The sequence below is a fragment of the Panthera pardus genome, unplaced genomic scaffold (assembly GCF_024362965.1).
Source record: "Panthera pardus isolate Hobbes unplaced genomic scaffold, ASM2436296v1 HiC_scaffold_27, whole genome shotgun sequence".
In the NCBI taxonomy this organism is placed as follows: Eukaryota; Metazoa; Chordata; class Mammalia; order Carnivora; family Felidae; genus Panthera; species Panthera pardus.
In genome coordinates this window covers 118,028,002-118,049,511 of record NW_026526843.1, presented here as the reverse complement: position 1 = coordinate 118,049,511, position 21,510 = coordinate 118,028,002, and the positions used below count along the sequence as shown (strand labels likewise).

General features: G+C 45.9%; 1 protein-coding gene across 1 annotated transcript; it reads right to left on the bottom strand.

Moving 5' to 3' along the window:
- Positions 1 to 1,073: 1,073 nt before the first annotated feature.
- Positions 1,074 to 1,733, bottom strand: LOC109248354 (putative claudin-24). The gene has a single exon (XM_019418018.2). The coding sequence runs from the start codon at positions 1,731 to 1,733 to the stop codon at positions 1,074 to 1,076; it is 660 nt and encodes a 219-aa protein (XP_019273563.2).
- Between the last annotated feature and the right edge of the window lie 19,777 nt (positions 1,734 to 21,510).

The window sequence follows — 21,510 nt, the reverse complement described above, 5'->3', positions numbered from 1 at the left end:
ATTGTTGCCTGGCACATCCGTGTATTCCTGATCAATCATTGTGATACCCGTACCCCCCGTTGTGGTCTGACCTAAAGGCAGGAACCAATCGAATACTGTTAAGTGTCCAACTTTAAACACCAACCAATCGCAGCTCTGTAACCGTGGAAAATTCCTGATTTCCCCATGACTTGTTTGTACCTGTCTATAAAAGGGGTGTAAAAACCTCTCTCAGGGCCTCTCGGCGTCACCGGCAATGGGGGTGCAGAGGTCCAGGTTCGAACCTGCAATAAATGACCCTTGCTGCTTAGCTTTGGCTCTGGACTCTGGTGGTTCGTTTTTGGGGGTCTCTTAGACTCTGGGCGTTTCAGAGCCGCACGTTCCACTGGCTGAGCCAGCCAGGTGCCCCTGAATCATTAATATATTTAAAAATGAACTCTTTAGTGATTACTTTGCTATAGTTTGTGTGGACTGCTACAAACAGGACACCACTGTGTGTTGTCCTTCCTTTCCCTAACGTTGTGAGGCTGCCCACCTTTCTCAGTGTTGCCTTCTCACCTCCCACCTTTCCGATAGCATGTGAACTTCAGGCACCCGCTTTTCCTAGGGTGTGATACTTGACTTTGAAGTGGGAAAATGGAGTATAAATTCACCCATTCGAGGAGGCTTTTTCAGCTGGTATTTAATCGTGAGCAGCAACAGATGAAAATGAAGTCAATCCACTGCGGGAAAGCAAAGAGGAAGAGAGAAGGAGAGAAAGAAGTATGATTTCTGATTAAACAAAGTGTCAACTACACTTTAATAAAAAAAAATAGTAGTACAATTTCTGAAAGACAAGGAAAACAGTGCCGCGTTGGAAACATTCTTCAGAAAGCTTGAGGTTAACGGTCCATTGTTTAAAGGAGAGAGTGAGTGGGGGAGGGGCAGAGGGAGAGGGAGAGGGAGAGCGAACCCCAAGCAGGCTCCGCGCTGCCAGCGCAAAGCCTGATGCGGGCTTTGAACTCACGAAACGCCAGATCGTCACCCGAGCTGAAAGCAGGAGCTGGACGCTCGGCCGACTGAGCCACCCAGGCGCCCCGGTCGGTGGTCCATTTTTAAACAAAGTCTACCTTAGCAAAAGGCACTTTTCTTGAGAAGTCCAGTTTTGAAGGAAAAGAGGTGGGTTTTTCAGCCAATCTGTTGGCACAAAGCTGTGACGCGATCAGAAGAAGGCCTCCGGTCAAAAGGAAAAATCCGCCAATCCAGCCGCTGAACATGGCACTGCCATAGTCCCACCGGGGCACGTCGGTTGGGAACTCAGGGCCCCAGAACCTCTGCACGGTGACCCGGGCGATGTAGGACACGGGCACCAAAGTGGCGAGTCCAGCGAGGAAGAACAGAGCTCCCCCTGCAACGTTCGTGCTTCTCTCCAAAGAGCTTCCCTGGTGGCCCCCGTACCTCACACATGTCAGTCCCAGAAGGACGGCCACCAGCCCGAGCGAGCCAGCGACACAGGCGCCACACATGAGGATGCGGGCCACCAGCATTTCGGTGGCCAGGTCCCGCAGGCTGGCAGAGGCCTGGCACACACGGCCACCCGTGTCTTGAGTCACACACGTTTCCCACAGGCCCAGCGTGTACTTCTCACTCTCCAGTAAGCCCGAGGAGAGGGTCAGCCACTGAGGGATGCAGAGCGTCACCAGGGAGCACACCTGGCCAGCCAGGGAGCCCAAGAGCCCCGCGTTCTCGACCAGGCGGAGCACCCCACTCGTCATCTCGCTGGCCAGGCCCGAGTCCGCTGGGGAAACTGTGTCTCCACCTAAGAGCACAGGGCGGCTTTGCAAACATGACTCACTCCTTGGTTAACCAATCAGAATGCGGCGGCTATTGTTCACCCTTCACGAATGCAGACGGGCACCTACCATTAAAATAGGCCCGACAGAAAAGCCCGGCCGACCCAGGCCGAGGGGGAGGACAGGCGGGCTGGGTCAGGTAATAGGCACTTGGCAGAGTTCTTCCCAGTTGTGAAAGGTATTCATTTCAGCAGTCTTATTTTCAAAAAGGAGACAGTTTGGAATGGAGTTATTAAGCATTCGAATCACTGATCAAGGTTTTTCAAGGAATCTTTCATCATTTTGAACTATTTTGAATTCTCTGTTAGCATTACCTCTTCCAGGGTTTGGTATCTGGTTCCATCATTCCTAAACCTATCCTCACAGGAAGCCTCTAATTTTCCACACCTTCCATTAAAACAGGAGATGGGGATCTTCCCGAATGAAAAAAGACTCTCATGGTCCAGCAATCGCGCTCCTTGGTATTTACCCCAAGAAGCTGAAAACTTATGTCCACGCGAAAACCTACAGCAGCTTTCTCATAGTTGCCAAAACTCGGAAGCACCCAAGATGGCCTCCAGAAGGTAAATGGATACATAATGGTCCATCCAGACGTGGGATACTATTCAGTGCCAAAAAGAGATGAGCTACCAAGCCATGAAAACAAAGGGAGAAACTTTAAATGCACATTACTAAGTGAAAGAAGCCGGTCTGAAAAGGCTACAGACTATATGATTCCAACTACATGACATTCTGGAAAATTCTGGCAAAACTACGGAGACAGTAAAGAGATCAGTGGTTGCCAGGATATGGGGTCAGGGCAGGGGGGAGGGGGAGGGATGAACAGGTAGGGCACAGGGTATATTTAGGGCAGTGAAACTATTCTGTATGATATTATAATGGTGGCTACTCACCATTATACATTTGTCCAAACCCACAGAATGTACACCACCAAGAAGGAACCTTAATGTCAAGTGCAGACTGGGTGATAACAATGTGTCAACGTAGGTTCATCAGCTATAACAAATAGTACTGCTCTGGTGGCAGATGTCAACAGCGAGGGAGGCTATGCATGTATGAGAGCAGGGAGTAGGAGAGAAATCTCTATACCTTCCCCTCAATTTTGCTGTGACCCTGGGGTACCTGGCTGGCTCGGATAAGCGTCCGACTTCGGCTCAGGTCATGGTCTCACGGTCTGTGAGTTTGAGCCCCGCATCGGGCTCTATGCTGACAGCTCAGAGCCGGGAGGCTGCTTCAGATTCTGTGTCTCCCTCTTTCTCTCTCTTTCCCAAAAAGAAATAAAAACATTTTTTAAAAAATCAAAAATTGTGTTTCTGTGACCCTGAAACTGCTCTAAAAATTAAAGTCCGTCTAAAAAGAGAGAGAGAGAGAGAGAGAGAGAGAGAGAGAGAGACTATTATCTGTCACTCCAGTTCCCACTCAGGGTCATCATGATCAGTGATAAAGGAGAATTTTCCATTGTCTCTCTGCTAGGTCCGAAATGATGTTGGGATCCCTCAGCCTGCCCCGGGGGGCTTCTTCAGGAAGCCGAACACAACCTCTCAGGTTTCCAAATTCTCCCCCTTTGGGGCTTGCATACACATCATATTCTCTTGGAGTGCCCCACCCTCCTTTGTGCTGTTGTAAATGTTTGGCAAGTGGAAGATAAATCCACCCCCAAAATTCTGTCTCTGTCCCAGTTTGAGATATGGGTCTATGAGAAGTCTAAGAAAGTACAGAGACACAGTCAGCTTGGCCATTACTCAGTATTAACCAGAATCAGGGAGATTTCTGTTTCTCCAGCTTCTAGAGTGAGCACGTGAAGGAATATCACACACACACACACACACACACACACACACACACACACTCATACACACACACATTTTTCTGCGAGAGGTAGAAGGAAGAAAAGAAAGAAGAGGTCTTGACCTGCTGGGAGGAGGCGGCATCTCGCCAGGAGGAGGGTGTAATTACCCCACACCCAGTCCCCATTCCTAACTCCCCGATACCATCTAGAGAATGGACACCCACAGCCAAAGGGACACACGAGGTACGACTGTATCTGTGATCTGCCAGGAGGCCCTGATCCTTCACTCCAATGCCAAGGACGGAGAGACTAATTCTGGTGAATCCCCAACAGGGATCTAGCGTCAGCATAATCAGTGCTGGTCAGAGCCTATTACGTTAGGGTGAATTCCCGGATTTAAATCTACTTAGACGTTTTTATTCAATGGTTTTATGGAGCCCTACGTCTCACACAGGCTTTCTTAGTCTTACGGGGCAAGTCTAAGGAAGCCCTGACTTTTGAGAGCCGGTGCAAGGCCTTCGAACACACCCATGTTTGTCTCTTAAAGAGAAGTAATTAGCTTCATGTAAGAGAAAACTGTGTCAACACAGGTCTAGCCAAGATGGATATTGTGACAACAATATCCACGAGCTGATGTCCCTGCATCTCTGATGACTCGACAATGCCTCCCGCCCAGGACGGGCACTGCTTGGAGCAGATCGTAAAATAACTACACATCTCCAGCAGGGCACCCATGTCTCTTGCCCCAAGGGATTCTATTTTTTTTTAATGTTTATCTATTGATTTTGAGAGACAGCGAGACAGAGAGACAGACAGAGAGAGAAAACCCCAAGCAGGCTCCACGCCGTCAAAACAGAACCCGACGTGGGGCTTGATCCCACAAACTGAGATCATGACCTGAGCTGAAATCAAGAGCCAGATGCTCGGACGACTGAGCCACCCAGGTGTCCCCTTTTTTTATTTATAGAATCTTTTTTCTTTTGTCTGTTTTTATTAAGTTTCTTTTTAATTTTAATTCCAGTGTCGTTAACATACAGTGTTGGATTATAGTGATTCAACACTTCTGTACGTTGCTCAGTGCTCATCATGATGAGTGTAGTCTTTATCCCCTTCACCATCCCCCTCCCCACCTCCCCTCTGGTGACCATCAGTTTGTTCTCTATAGATAAGCGTCTCTTTCTCGGCTTCTCTGTCTCTCTCTCTTTTTTTTATTTGCTTGTCTGTTTTCTTAAATTCCATATATGAGTAAAATCATATGGTATGTCTTTCTCTGACTGACTTATTTCACTTAGTGCTATACTCTGTAGCACCATTCGTGTTTTTGCAAATGGCAAGATTTCGTCCTTTTTTGTGGCTGAATAATATTCCATTGTGTATATATGCCACATCTTCTTTATCCATTCATCTATCAATAGACACTTGGGCTGCTTCCACAATTTGGCTGTTGTAAATAATGCTGCAATAGACTTAAGGGTTCGTGTATCCCTTTGAATTCTCCTTTTTTTGGGTATTTTTTGGGTAAATACCTAGTAGTATAAACCCCGCATTGTAGGGTGGTTCTATTTGTGACATTTTGAGGAACGTCCATACTGTTTTCCACAGTGGTTGCACCCGTTTGCATTCCCACCAACAGTGTAGGAGGGCTTCCCTTTCCCCACATCCTCGCCAACACCTGCTGTTTCTTGGGTTGTTGATTTTAGTGACTCTGACAGGTGTGAGGTGATATCTCCTTGTGGTTTTGATTTGCATTTCCCTGATGATGAGTGATGTTGAGCGTCTTTTCATATGTCTGTTGGCCATCTGGATGGCTTCTTTGGAGAAGTGTCTGTTCATGTCTCCTGCCCATTTTTTGATCAGGTTATTTGGTTTTTGGGTGTTGTGTTATGTCAGTTCTCTCTATATTTTGGATACTAACCCTTTATTGGATATATCATTTGCAAATCTCTTCTCCCATTCAACATTGCCTTTTAGTTATGTTGATTGTTTCCATCACTGTGCAGAAGCTTTTTATTTTGATGAAGTCCCAATAGTTTATTTTTGCTTTTATTTCCCTTCCCTCAGGAGACATATGTAGAAAAATGTTGCTATGGCCAATGCCTGTACTCTCTTCCAGGATTTTTATGGTTACAGGTCTCACATTTAGGTCTTCAATCCATTTTGAGTTTATTTTTGTGTATGGTTAGAAACTGGCCCAGTTTCACTCTTTGGCATATAGCTGTCCAGTTTTCCCAATGCCATTTATTGAAGACACTGTCTCTTTCCCATTGGATATTATTGCCTCCTTTGTTGAAGATTAATGACTATATAATTGTTGGTTTATTTCTGGGCCCTTTATTCTGTTCTATTGATCTATGTGTCTATTTTTGTACACATACCATGCTGTGTTGATGACTACAGCTTTGCAGTATATCTTGACGTCTGGGATTGTGATACCTCCAGTTTTGTTTTTCTTTTTCAAGGTTGCTTTCGCTATTTGGGGTCTTGTGTGGTTCCGTGCAAAGTTTAGGATTGTTTGTTCTAGTTCTGTGAAAAATGCTGTTGGTATTTTGATAGGGATTGCATTACATCTGTTGAGTGCTTTGGGTAGTATAGACATTTTAACAACATTTGTTCTTCCGATCCATGAACATTGGCTATCTTTCCATTTGTGTCATCGTCAATTTCTTTCATCAGTGTTTTCTAGTTTTCAGAGCACAGGTCTTTCACCTCTTTGGTGAGGTTTATTCCTAGGTATTTTATTATCTTTGATGCAGTTGTAAATGGGATTATTTTCTTAATTTCTCTTTCTGCTGCTTCACTATTGGTGAATAGAAATGCAAAAGATTTCTGTCCGTTGATTATGTATCCCATGACCTCCCTGAATTCATTTATTAGTTCAAGTAGTTTTTTGGTGGAGTCTTTAGGATTTTCTATAAATATAGTATCATGTCATCTGCAAATAGTGAAAGTTTTACTTCTTCATTACCAGTCCGGATGCCTTTTATTTCTTTTTTGTTGTCTGACTTTTGTGGCTAGGACTTCTAGTACTGTGTTGAATAAAAGTGGTGAGAGAGGACCTCCTTGTCTCACTCCCAACCTTAGGGGGAAAGCTCTCAGTTTGTCCCCATCGAGGATGATCTCAGCTGTGGGTTTACAAGGCCCTCCAGAGATTCTTCATGTACCTGCATCAGGATGGGGATGTTTCTGGCCAGGAACGCTGCCCCACAGACACCGCCCTGGGGACAAGAGCTCACAGGTCTTTCTGTCCTGATATTAACCTGGAGCAGATCCAGATTCAGAGATGGGAGGTCAGGTCAGGAAGCAAAGGCCTTGGCAGTTATTCTTGCCAAACGGCTCTGGTGTCATTGGGTGTGTAAGCGTCAAGCATCCGGGCCTTCCCAGGCCTTCCTGCTTTGTTCCCCTCCGAGCCCTTGTCTGGCAAGCTGGAGTTGGGGCCCCTTCCTTCCACTGTGGCGGTCTCCTTGGCTCGCCGTGCGTGAGCCAGATGACTCAAGCAGCTGCGTTATCACTCAAGGGGCTTTGGATAGGGTTGATATTTATATTCAGAGACACACAGAAGTATTAACAACAAATTTTACGGAGACTGGTAGTATGTATGTGCATCATGGGCTATTATGATCTACATTCAGCTGGCCAATAATTTACCTCATGTGTAAAGATTATGAAATGCCTAGCACATCACAGGCCTCAATTGTAGGCCATTTCCACCCTTCTGGACCCTTCCCTCCCCACTGGGCACTGGCACACGGAAGACCTGTAAAAATGACAAGCCTGGCTGTGGAGTTCAAACTCTGTCCCTCCTATTTCCAAGGTGGCAGAGATTGTGAGACTGACTCATAACCTGCGACTGTCTTGGCCCAAGTTTCCAAGCAACTGCTCTTAAAAAAAAAAAAGTTTATTGATTTATTTGGGGTGGGGAGGAGCAGAGAGAGAGAGGGAGAGAGAGAATCCCAAGCAGGCTCCGCACTGTCAGTGCAGAGCTCCACGTGGGGCTCGAACTTACGGACCCGGAGATCACGATCTGAGAAGAAATCAAGAGTCTGGTGCTTAACCGCTAAGCCAAGCCACCCAAGTGCCCCCCAAGCCACTGTCCTTCTATTATACTGGTTGTTTTTAAGGGGCGGGGAGGGTGGGCGATGTGCTAATAATGAGAACAGAATCTTAACTGTGTCTCTTCAAAAGCCATCAAGCAGATTGAAAGGAGTGCTGTTAAATAAGACCCGATCATTCAGATTAATTGTGTTCACTATTTAAAGTTGTTTTTTTTTTAAGATTTATTTATTTTTGAGAGAGTGCACAAGCTGAGCAAGGCAGCGGGGGGAGGGGGGGGGGCAGAAGGTCCAAAGTAGGCTCCGTGCTGACAAGTAGCCAGTCCACTGCGGGGCTTGGACCCACGACCTGCGAGATCGTGACCTGAGCCGAAGTCGGACACTCGACAGACTGAGCCACCCAGGCGCTCCTGTGAAAGGGCTTCATTTTAATTCTAATTTCCAAGCAACTACTGCACGTACACAGCAAGGCTGTTGATTTTTGTGTTAGTATCCAGCGGCTAACTGGGGTTTCCGCTGGGTTGGAATAGCTTTTTCAGGCGTTTTCTTGGGCTTTTGAAGGCATAGAATCAAGTTAGCCGAACAATGACTTATGTGCCCCTCTAGGATAATTATACCTCATTTCTCTGTCTCCTGACTTATGTCAGACCGGCTAGACCTTCCAGAACAATCTTACGTAACAGCGGTAATGACAAGTTTTCGAGTCTGGTTCCTTGTTTTCAGGGAACTGGTCTAATGCAGGGATTCACAGCAGGGACAGCAGAGGGGGTGGTTTGCTGGGGCTGAGGCCGAACAGGCCTCATTGGAAAAAGCCTCCCAGGCGATTCTGAAAAGCCCCACCTCACCCAAGGGGGGTAAACCTGCATTCATGTTTCACCAAAGATTTAAATGTTCATTTAAAATAGGCATCATCAGGGGCGCCTGGGGGGCTCAGTCGGTTAAGCGTCCAACTCTTGGATTCGGCTCAGGTCTGGATCTTGAGGTTCGCGAACTTGAGCCTTGGTACCCGGCTCTGCGCTGACAGTGCGGAGCCCGCTTGGAATTTTCTCTCTCTGCCCCTCCCCTGCTCTCGTTCACTCTCTCAAAAAAAAATAAATAAATAAACTTAAAATAAAATAAGGTAGATATCATCAAGTGAAGCGTCTTTTGTTCCTTAGTTTACAAAGAGCGTTTATCAGAAATTAATGGTGCCCTGGGGTGAATCTCGAAGATAAATAGAAAGGTTTTATTGAGCTCTTATCTACATACCGTGCAACGCACCCATTTGAAGTGTGCAAGTCAGTGGCTTTTGTCTGGAGTCTAGAGACACATCCCCTAAAGGGCATGGTGTGCTCCCAGCTTCCCAGACTCCGGCGAGGCCACAGTGGCCGGGCAGTAGAAGGCTTCAGGTGTATTTGTCAGCCAAGATCTTCAAAGTCCGGCCGTGAGTGGCGCCAATAGCCTCCGACAGCCTGTGTTGCCCAAGGGACGTGCGTGGGCGTCCCCTTTAGTCACCACACTTGCTTGTCCTCTATTTCCCAGCAAGCCCCACGCCTTGCCGCTGCTGCCTCTTTAATCTCTTCTCCCTTGGGGCCTGCCGCCACCTGTCATGTGCTTTGTCGCCATCCCCACCCCCCCGCCCGCCCCCCTGCCCCAGGAGCCACGTCCCCGCCGCCACGTCGTCTGCCGGCCAGCTCTCTCCTCTCCTGGAGACCTTCCCCGGCTAATGGTTACTCCTTTCCCCCCATCTACCCTCCCCAGAGCCCTTTCCAGGCCCTGTCCTGGGCCCCTGCGGCGGCCTGTCTCTCCCCTTGGTGGCCCTCTGTCAGGCTGAAGTCACTTGCCAATCCACACTGTCTTCCAGAGGCTACACGGCCTGACCCCGTCCCCCTCAGTCCTGCACTCCCAGCCCCTAATGCGGGCACGAGGTAGGTTCTCAAGAAACATTTCTTTAGTCTGGGTTGCTCGACCCTGCGCTGGTGACACTGGGGGCCACATGACTCTCGGGCAGGGGGGCGTGGCGCGGGGCGCTGTCCCACGCGGGGCACAGGGTTTAACAGCATCCCTGGCTTCTACCAACCAGAGGCCAGTAGCACCCTCCGGTCGGGACATCCCGAAATATCCCCACACGTCGCAGCTGTCCCCCGGGGGCCGAGTCCACACCAGGCTGAGATTCCCTTCAAGGCCTCAGCGAAGGAATGAAGGGATCCTGCCACGACAGACTCCATCCGTGGCACCCATCAAACACCAGGAGGCCACTTTTCCTCTGCTCCATCTAAGTGAACCAAAGAACCTAAAATGAGACTTAAAAGAGCAGGAAAAGAAATCAGCCATTCTACTCACGCTCTATACACCCCCACTCTCTCTATTTTTTTTAAATATGAAATTTATTGTCAAATTGGTTTCCATACAACACCCAGTGCTCATCCCAAAAGGTGCCCTCCTCAATACCCATCACCCACCCTCCCCTCCCTCCCACCCCCCATCAACCCTCAGTTTGTTCTCAGTTTTTAAGAGTCTCTTATGCTTTGGCTCTCTCCCACTCTAACATCTTTTTCTTTTTCCTTCCCCTCCCCCATGGGTTTCTGTTAAGTTTCTCAGGATCCACATAAGAGTGAAAACATATGGTATCTGTCTTTCTCTGTATGGCTTATTTCACTTAGCATCACACTCTCCAGTTCCATCCATGTTGCTACAAAAGGCCATATTTCATTCTTTCTCATTGCCACGTAGTATTCCATTGTGTACATAAACTATAAGTTCTTTATCCATTTGTCAGTTGATGGACATTTAGGCTCTTTCCATAATTTGGCTATTGTTGAAAGTGCTGCTATAAACATTGGGGTACAAGTGCCCCTGTGCATCAGCACTCCTGTATCCCCTGGGTAAATTCCTAGCAGTGCTACTGCTGGGTCATAGGGTAGGTCTGTTTTTAATTTTTTGAGGAACCTCCACACTGTTTTCCAGAGTGGCTGCACCAGTTTGCATTCCCACCAACAGTGCAAGAGGTTCCCATTTCTCCACATCCTCGCCAGCATCTGTAGTCTCCTGATTTGTTCATTTTAGCCACTCCAACCAGCGGGAGGTGATATCTGAGTGTGGTTTTGATTTGTATTTTCCTGATGAGGAGCAATGTTGAGCATCTTTTCATGTGCCTGTTGGCCATCCGGATGTCTTCTTTAGAGAAGTGTCTATTCATGTTTTCTGCCCATTTCTTCACTGGATTTTTGTTTTTCGGGTGTGGAGTTTGGTGAGCTCTTTATAGACTTTGGATACTAGCCCTTTGTCCGATATGTCATTTGCAAATATCTTTTCCCATTCCATTGGTTGCCTTTTAGTTTTGTTGATTGTTTCCTTTGCTGTGCAAAAGCTTTTTATCTTCATGAGGTCCCAATAGTTCATTTTTGCTTTTAATTCCCTTGCCTTTGGGGATGTGTCAAGTAAGAAATTGCTGTGGCTGAGGTCAGAGAGGTTTTTTCCCTGCTTTCTCCTCTAGGGTTTTGATGGTTTCCTGTCTCACATTCAGGTCCTTTGTCCATTTTGAGTTTATTTTTGTGAATGGTATAAGAAAGTGTTCTACTTTCATTCTTCTGCATGTTGCTGTCCAGTTCTCCCAGCACCATTTGTTAAAGAGACTGTCTTTTTTCCATTGGATGTTCTTTCCTGCTTTGTCAAAGATTAGTTGGCCATACTTTTGTGGGTCTAGTTCTTGGATTTCTATTCTATTCCATTGGTCTATGTGTCTGGTTTTGTGCCAATACCATGCTGTCTTGATGATTACAGTTTTGTAGTAGAAGCTAAAGTCTGGGATTGCGATGCCACTGTTTTGGTTTTCTTCTTCAATATTACTTTGGCTATTCAGGGTCTTTTGTGGTTCCATATGAATTTTAGGATTGCTTGTTCTAGCTTTGAGAAGAATGCTGGTGCAATTTTGATTGGGATTGCATTGAATGTGTAGATAGCTTTGGGTCGTATTGACATTTTAACAATATTTACTTTTCCAATCCATGAGCACGGAATGTTTTTCCATTTCTTTGTATCTTCTTCAATTTCCTTCATAAGCTTTCTATAGTTTTCAGCATACAGATCTTTTACATCTTTGGTTAGGTTTCTTCCTAGGTATTTTATGCTTCTTGGTGCAATTGTGAATGGTGCAATCCATTTCTTTATTTGTCTTTCTGTTGCTTCATTATTAGTGTATAAGAATGCAACTGATTTCTGTACATTGATTTTGTATCCTGCAACTTCGCTGAATTCATGTATCAGTTCTAGCAGACTTTTGGTGGAGTCTATCGGATTTTCCATGGATAATATCATGTCATCTGCAAAAAGTGAAAGCTTAACTTCATCTTTGCCAATTTTGATGCCTTTGATTTCCTTTTGTTGTCTGATTGCTGGTGCTAGGACTTCCAATACTATGTTAAACAACGGCAGTGAGAGTGGACATCCCTGTCGTGTTCCTGATCTCAGGGGGAAAGCTCTCAGTTTTTCCCCACTGTGGATGATATTAGCTATGGGCTTTTCATAAATGGCTTTTATGATGTTTAAGTATGTTTCTTCTATCCCGACTTTCTCGAGGGTTTTTATTAAGAAAGGATGCTGAATTTTGTCAAATGCTTTTTCTGCATCGATAGACAGGATCATATGGTTCTTATCTTTTCTTTTATTAATGTGATGTATCACATTGATTGATTTGTGAATGTTGAACCAGCCCTGAAGCCCAGGAATGAATCCCACTTGATCGTGGTGAATAATTCTTTTTATATGCTGTTGAATTCAATTTACTAGTATCTTATTGAGAATTTTTGCATCCATATTCATCAGGGATATTGGCCTGTAGTTCCCTTTTTTTACTGGGTCTCTGTCTGGTTTAGGAATCAAAGTAATGCTGGCTTCATAGAATGAGTCTAGAAGTTTCCTTCCCTTTCTATTTTTTGGGATAGCTTGAGAAGGATAGGTATTATCTCTGCTTTAAATGTCTGGTAGAATTCCCCTGGGAAGCCATCTGGTCCTGGACTCTTATTTGTTGGGAGATTTTTGATAACTGATTCAATTTCTTCACTGGTTATGGGTCTGTTCAAGTTTTCTATTTCTTCCTGTTGGAGTTTTGGAAGTGTGTGGGTGCTTAGGAATTTGTCCATTTCTTCCAGGTTTTCCAGTTTGTTGGCATATAATTTTTCATAGTATTCCCTGATAGTTGCTTGTATTTCTGAGGGATTGGTTGTAATAATTCCATTTTCATTCATGATTTTATCTATTTGGGTCATCTCCCTTTTCTTTTTGAGAAGTCTGGCTAGAGGTTTATCAATTTTGTTTATTTTTTCAAAAAACCAACTCTTGGTTTCATTGATCTGCTCTACAGTTTTTTTTAGATTCTATATTGTCTATTTCTGCTCTGATCTTTATTATTTCTCTTCTTCTGCTGGGTTTGGGGTGTCTTTGCTGTTCTGCTTCTATTTCCTTTAGGTGTGCTGTTAGGTTTTGTATTTGGGATTTTTCTTGTTTCTGGAGATAGGCCCGGATTGAAATGTATTTTCCTCTCAGGACTGCCTTCGCTGCATCCCAAAGCATTTGGATTGTTGTCTTTTCATTTTCATTTGTTTCCATATATTTTTTAATTTCTTCTCTAATTGCCTGGTTGACCCATTAATTCTTTAGGAGGGTGTTCTTTAACCTCCATGCTTTTGGAGGTTTTCCAGACTTTTCCCTGTGGTTGATTTCAAGCTTCATAGCATTGTGGTCCGAAAGTATGCATGGTATGATCTCAATTCTTGTATACTTATGAAGGGCTGTTTTGTGACCCAGTATGTGATCTCTCTTGGAGAATGTTCTATGTGCACTCGAGAAAAAAGTATATTCTGTTGCTTTGGGATGCAGAGTTCTAAATATATCTGTCAAGTCCATCTGATCCAATGTATCATTCAGGGCCCTTGTTTCTTTATTGATCCTGTGTCTAGATGATCTATCTATTGCTATAAGTGGGGTATTAAAGTCCCCTGCAATTACCACATTCTTATCAATAAGGTTGCTTATGTTTGTGATTGTTTTATATATTTGGGGGCTCCCGTATTCGGCACATAGACATTTATAATTGTTAACGCTTCCTGATGGATAGACCCTGTAATGATTATATAATGCCCTTCTTCATCTCTTGTTACAGCCTTAAATTTAAAGTCTAGTTTGTCTGATATAAGTATGGCTACTCCAGCTTTCTTTTGAGTTCCAGTAGCATGATATATCTCCACACCCTCACTTTCAATCTGAAGGTGTTCTCAGGTCTAAAATGAGTCTCTTGTAGACAGAAAATAGATGGGTCTTGTTTTTTTTTTTATCCATTCTGATACCCTATGACTTTTGGTTGGACCATTTAGTCCATTTACATTCAGTGTTATTATAGAAAGATATGGGTTTAGAGTCATTGTGATGTCTGTACGTTTCATGCTTGTAGCGATGTCTCTGGTACTTTGTCTCACAGGATCCCCCCTAGGATCTCTTGTAGGGCTGGTTTAGTGGTGATGAATTCCTTCAGTTTTTGTGTGTTTGGGAAAACCTTTATCTCTCCTCCTATTCTAAATGACAGACTTGCTGGATAAAGGATTTTCGGCTGCATATTTTTTCTGTTAATCACATTGAAGATTTCCTGCCATTCCTTTCTGGCCTGCCAAGTTTCAGTAGATAGATCCGTCGCTAGTCTTATCGGTCTCCCTTTGTACGTTAGAGCATGTTTATCCCCAGCTGCTTTCAGAATTTTCTCTTCATCCTTGTGTTTTTCCAGTTTCATTATGATGTGTTGTGCAGAACATTGATTCAAGTTACGTCTGAAGGGAGTTCTCTGTGCCTCTTGGATTTCAATGCCTTTTTCCTTCCCCAGATCAGGGAAGTTCTTAGCTATGATTTGTTCAAGTACACCTTCAGCCCTTTTCTCTCTCTTCCTCTTGTGGAATTCCTATTATATGGATACTGTTCGGTTTCACTGCATCACTTAGTTCTCTAATTCTCCCCTCACACTCCTGGATTTTTTTATCTCTCTTTTTCTCAGCTTCCTCTTTTTCCATAATTTTATCTTCTAATTCACGTATTCTCACCTCTGCCTCTTCAATCTGAACGGTGGTCGTCTCCATTTTAGTTTGCACCTCATTTATAGCATTTTTTAGCTCCTCCTGACTGTTTCTTAGTCCCTTGAGCTCTATAGCAATAGATTCTCTGCTGTCCTGTATGCTTTTTTCAAGCCCAGCGATTAATTTTATGACTATTATTCTAAATTCTTCTTCTGTTATATTGCTTAAATCTTTTTTGATCAATTTGTTTAGCTGTCGCTACTTCCCAGAGTTTCTTTTGAGGGGAATTCTTCCGTTTTGTCATTTTGGATAGTCACTGGGGTGGCACGGAACTGCAGGGCTCTTCCCCTGTGCTGTCTGGAGTAACTTCTGTTGGTGGGCGGGGCCACAGTCAGACGCGATGTCTGTCCCCAGCCCACCGCTGGGGCCACAGTCAGACTGGTGTGTACCTTCTCTTCCCCTCTCCCAGGGGCAGGACTCACTGTGGAGTGGAGTGGCCCCTGTCTGGGCTGCTTGCACCCTGCCAGGCTTGTGGTGCTGCTTCGATGGGATCTGCCTCCAGAGAGTCCCTTCTGCGAGTCTTCTGGCGGTTTTCTGGGTTATTCAGGCAGGTGGGGGTGGAATCTAAGCGGTCAGCAGGACGCGGTGAGCCCAGCGGCCTCCTCCGCCGCCATCTTCCTCTGGTCTCCCACCCTCTGGAAAACCCAGCCCAACCCATGCAGTAGACCTCTGGCAGTGTTTTCCCTCTCGGCCCGCCGCTTCCTCGGACGTCTTCCCTCCGCGGACCGTGGCTCCCGGGGCCGTCCTGTCCGTACCGGCGCCGCTGTCCCCGGTGCCCCCCATCCCTGCCTTCTCAGCCTCTCCAACGCGGGCTCTCCCCTCTCCTGGTTTGGGGCCCCACGGCCAGGCCGATGACGCCCATGACAGCAGTACCACTTCCCGGGCACTTCCCACAGGCCGGGGCTGTCCCGCAGCACACCCGGCTCACACGGGCTTAGCGGTCGGCCCCAGGCCCCACGACGCCTAAGTGGCGGGGGCAGAATTGGAACCCAGCTCTTTCCGAGTCCGGGCCCGGTCCCTCTCAAGGCTGAAAGACGGGCCGCGCTGAGAGAGCTTCTCCTCCCGGGACACGTTTGCTCAGGACAGCCTGGAGGTGTAGGAAGCTTCTGGCAGGCCGGGTGCAGCGACGCTCCGGGCCTCGGAGCTCCCCTGCTCACCCCTCCCTCGCCCCCATCGCGTTCCCGGCCACCAGAAACTCGTAACAAAAGCACCTTCTCGGTGGGGGCCGGAAGGACCTTTCCTAAATGCTAACCCGCCGTGAGGCCCCCTCCCCAGCGCCAAATGTGGGAAGGGTCCCACATCCTGGCGCGTCCCCTCTGCCGCCACCTGCTCCCTGCCCTTCACTCCCACCGCATCCGGCCATCGGTCCCGAAGCCCTCACCGCCCCTCGCCCGCGCGTGAGTGCTGCCCCCTTCAGTGTGCTCTGACCTCCAGTCTTGACTGCAGGTGGCCTCCCGGTGCCTAGGGCAGCATGTGAAGCACCGGGAGTCCTCAACAAATGCTGGCGGCTGGAATGTAGGGACCAGCGGCTGGAACTTTGCTGTGGGTTTGTTTTTTTTTTAATATAATTTGTTGTCAAGTTAGCTAACAGTGCGCTCTTGGTTTGGGGGGGGGGTAGATTCCCCTGATTCGGCACTTGAGTACAACGCCCGGGGCCCATCCCAACAAGCGCCCCCCCCCCCCCATGCCCATCGTCCACTTTCCCCTCTCTCCCACCCCCCACCCACCCAGTTTGTCCTCTGTGCTTCAGAGTCTCTTATGGTTCGCCTCCCTCCCTCCCTCTGTGTTTGTAACTATTTTTTTCCCCTTCCCTTCCCCCATGGTCTTCTGTGAAGTTTCTCAAGTTCCACATAGGAGTGAAAACCTATGACATCTGTCTTTCTCTGCCTGACGTATTTCACTTTTGCTGTGAGTTTTTAAATAGTGAACACAGTTGGGGCACTTGGGTGGCTCAGTCGGTTGAGCCTCCGACTTCGGCTCAGGTCACGATCTGGCAGCTCATGGGTTCCGGCCCCACATTGGCTCACTGCTGTCCACACAGAACCTGCTTCAGATCCTCTGTCCCCCACCCCCACCCCTCCCCCACTCATGCTCACTCTCTCTCTCTCTCTCTCTCTCTCTCTCAAAGATAGATAAACATTAGAAAAAAAATGGAGTCCTTTCACAAAAGCAACGCACTCTCAATGTACCCCCCAGATGGGAAGACCGCACGTATCTTGCAAAGTTGTTCAGGCTTCCTAGATGAACGCGTTGACTCAACGTCATTCTAAGCAAAGTATCGATGATAAGTAGTTAAGTGGAAAAAAGGGGCAATATCCACACGTACGAAGAAGGGTACCGTTCACTCTGTCAAGTTTATACCCAAAGAAGATCGCCGCAAACACACATGGATCACTAGTTCGTGGCTTGCTTGTTGACACACTCAGAGACGTGTTTACAGACGTGTGCAAGAATAAGATGGACTGATTGATGGATGGCCCTTTGTAGCAACGGTGGATGGAACTGGAGAGTGTGATGCTAAGTGAAATAAGCCATACAGAGAAAGACAGATACCATATGGTTTCACTCTTATGTGGATCCTGAGAAACTTAGCAGAAACCTATGGGGGAGGGGAAGGAGAAAAAAAAAAAAGAGGTTAGAGTGGGAGAGAGCCAAAGCATAAGAGACTCTTAAAAACTGAGAACAAACTGAGGGTTGATGGGGGGTGGGAGGGAGGGGAGGGTGGAGGATGGGTATTGAGGAGGGCACCTTTTGGGATGAGCACTGGGTGTTGTATGGAAACCAATTTGACAATAAATTTCATATATTGAAAATAAAATAAAATAAAATAAAAATAAATAAATAAAATAAAATAAAAATATGAGCTGAAGGGGCACCTGGGGGCTCAGTCGGTTGGGCGTCCGACTTCGGCTCAGGTCATGATCTCACGGTCCGCGGGTTCGAGCCCCGTGTCGGGCTCTGTGCTGACAGCTCCGAGCCTGGAGCCCGCCTCGGATTCTGTGTCTCCCTCTCTCTCTGCCCCTCCCCTGCTCAAGTTCTGGCTCTGTCTCTGTCTCTCTCAAAAATAAATAAACATTAAAAAAATTTTTTTAAATATGAGCTGAAGACAGATGGGGAGGAAATGGGCTAAAATATTGCCTGTGGTGAAATTATACGTGGTTTTTATTTACTTTTTCATACTCCACGTCCTGACCATATTTTCCTTTTAAAAAAATTGTTTTAATGTTTGTTTATTTTTGAGAGAGAGAGAGAGAGTGAGAACAGGGGCAGAGAGAAAGAGATACAGAATGTGAAGCAGGCTCCAGGCTCCGAGTTGTCAGCACAGAACCCGATGCCGGGCTTCAACTCACCAATCATGAGATGGTGACCTCAGCTGAAGTCGTAGGCTTAACCGACTGAGCCACCCAGGTGCCCCTCTTTTTTTTTTTTAATGTCTATGTATTTCTTCGTTTTGAGAGAGGGCCCGCGTGCACACACGCATGAGTGGGGGAGGGGCAGAGAGAGAGGGAGACAGAGAATCCCAAGCAGGCTCCGTGGCTGCCGGGGGGGCTCAAACCCACAAACAGTGAGATCAGCACCTGAGCCAAGAGTAAGAGTTGGGCCCTTAACAAACTGAGTCACCCTGGTGCCCTGAGCATGTGTCAATTTTTAATAATAAACTTATGTATGATATCTTTATCACTATGCGAAGAACGCTTTGGGGTTTTAGAAATGCCTCTACATTCAGGAGCATTCTTCCATTTGTCCACGAGAGGACGGCATAAGCACAGCAAATAGCAAAATTGCTTTGAAAGTATTCAGCCTGAAATTGAATGCTGCTGTTAATTGTTCAGTTTATTTTTTAATTTTTTTGTGTTTATTTATTTGTTCATTTTTGAGAGAGAGAGAGAGAGAGAAAGAGCAGGGGAGGGGCAGAGGGAGAGAGAGAAAATCCCAAGCAGGCTCCTTGCTGTCAGCTCAGAGCCCGATTCGGGACTTGATCCCATGAACCGTGAGATCATGACCTGAGCTGAAATCAAGAGTTGGACCCTGAGCCATCCAGGTGCCCCGAGCATGTGTCAGCTTTTAATAATAAAATTATATATGATATTTTTATCACTATGCAAAGAACACTTCTTTAGAAATGACTCTACATTCAGGAGCATTCTTCCATTTCTCCACGAGAGGGCAGCATAAGCACAGCAAATAGCAAAAATGTGTTGTAAGTATTCAGTCTGAAATTGAATGCTGCTTTTAGTTCACCAGTTTGGTTTTTTTTTTTATGTTTATTTGTTCATTTTTGAGAGAGAGAGAGAGAGAGAAAGCGGGAGAGGGCAGAGAGAGAAGAGAGAGAGTTTCAATAAGGCTCCTTGCTGTCAGCTCAGAGTGAGGTTCAGGGCTTGATCTCATGAACCGTGAGATCATGACCTGAGCTGAAATCAAGAGTCGGACACTTAACCGACTCAGCCACCCAGCCCCTCCCCCCCCGATTTTCTTTTTACAATATCCAGGGACTTTCACCATAACCCAAAGGGTATTGCTGCCCACCCACTCACCCTCTGGCCAAGCCAGAAAGGCCCATTGGGCATCGGTGTCTCACAGGTGTGCTCCCTCCTCGTTGCTGTGGCTTTGAACACCTCCTGGGTCCCCAGAGCCCTCTAAGCACAGCTCTAGACATCTGTCCATCTTGGCTTCTCAGGAGATGACCAAACCTACCATTGACTTGAGTTCTCAGGCTACGCCCCACCCTGTCTGTATCTCTGCCCATCACGGGGCTACCGCAGCCTCTTGTTCCAACCATACCCTGTTGCTCCCTGTAGTTTTTGTCAGTTACTTCAAATGTCTTATTTTAAATGATCTTTGCCTAGAAACTGAAAAGGAAGAATTTACAAATTTTTCTATGTGATGATGTAAAATCCCTGCTCAGGGAAGGAAGGAAGGGAGGAAGGGAGAGAGGGAGGGAGGGAGGGAGGGAAAGAGGGAAGGAAGGAAAGAATTATGAAATGACATTTGCGAGAAATATATTTGCAACATACATGACAAAGGGCTGATTTGCCTAATTTATACAGAGCTCAGAATCAAATGTCAAAAAAAAAAGGAAGATGAAGAAAAGCAGATGAAAAACCCAATAGAAAAAAAAAGGATGAAGTAAACAAAAGGGTACAAAGAAATCTAAGTCACCAACACACAGGGAAAAGCTGTTGTACCTCACTGGTCACAGAAGACACGCAAACCAAAACGCTAACAGAGTAGAATTTCTTACCTTGCAAATTGCCAAAAGTGAATTGAAGTTGGGTGACACCCGGTGGTGTTGAGGATGGCAGATTGGGAAATGAGCACTCACGCTCATTTGAAAAGCAGGTGCTTGTCGAAAAGCACGAAGGGATGCAACTTTCTGAAGGACCATTTGACAACATCGATGAAATTTACCAATGCATGTAGCCACCAAGCTATGCCCTGTTTGGAACTTACACTATAGAAATATTTATATTTCTATATATGTATATGGAATTTACATTATAGAAAATTTTATCATACCAAAAAAACCCCAAAGCGAAACAAAAACACAAAAACAAAACAAGGAGCTTGCAGCAACCGAAGTATCTAAACAGGGCAAAATTACTAGATATTTATAAAAATGAAGAGGCTTGATGATAGGTTAAAAAAGCAAGAATCAAATACCAAAATCAAGTTCAAAGTTGGCACCCATGTAGCAGAAAAGTAGACTTTAGGGGCACCTGGGTGGCTCAGTTAAACGTCCGACTTCAGCTCAGTTCATGATCTCACAGTACCTGAGTTCGAGCCCCGTTTCGGGCTTTCTGCTATCAGTGCAGAGCCGGCTTCAGATCCTGTCCTTCTCTCTCTCTCTGCCCCTCCTCTGCTAGTGCTCACTTTCTCTCTCTCTCTCAAAAACAAACATTAAAAAAAAAAAAAAAAAGTAGACTTCATACTGAAAGAACTATAGTGCCCTGATCTTTGTTTGTATCTCTTCTGCCTGGGAACTCAGAATCCTGACCCAATGGTGAAATGAGATCATGTGTGATTTTTTTCTTCTGTTGTACTTTCCTGGGTACTCTAAATTTTATGTAATGAGCATGTGTCGGTTTTTAATAATAAAAGTATATATAATATCTTCATCACTATGTAAAGAACACTAGGAATTTATAAATTACATTCATGAGCATTCTTCCGTTTCTCCACGAGAGGGCGGCATAAGCACAGCAAATAGCAAAATTGCTTTCAAGGTATTTGGTCTGAAGTCGAACACTGGTGTTAATTGGTCAGTTTGGTTTTTTCATATTTATTTATTCATTATTGAGAGAGAGAAAGAGAGAGAGAGAAAGAGAGAGAGCGCGCAGGGGAGAGTCAGAGAGAGACAGAGAGAGAGAATCCCAAGCAGGCACCTCACTGTCAGCTCAGAGCCCTATTCGGGACTTGATCCCATGAACCGTGAGATCATGACCTGAGCTGAAATCAAGAGTTGGACCCTGAGCCATCCAGGCGCCCCGAGCATGTGTCAGCTTTTAATAATATTATTATATATGATATCTTTATCACTATGCGAAGAACGCTTTGGGGTTTTAGAAATGCCTCTACATTCAGGAGCATTCTTCCATTTCTCCACGAGAGGGCGGCATAAGCACAGCAAATAGCAAAAATGCGTTGAAAGTATTCAGTCTGAAATTGAATGCTGCTGTTAGTTCACCAGTTTTTTTTATGTTTATTTGTTCATTCTTGAGAGAGAGAGAGAAAGAAAGCGGGAGAGGGCAGAGAGAGAAGAGAGA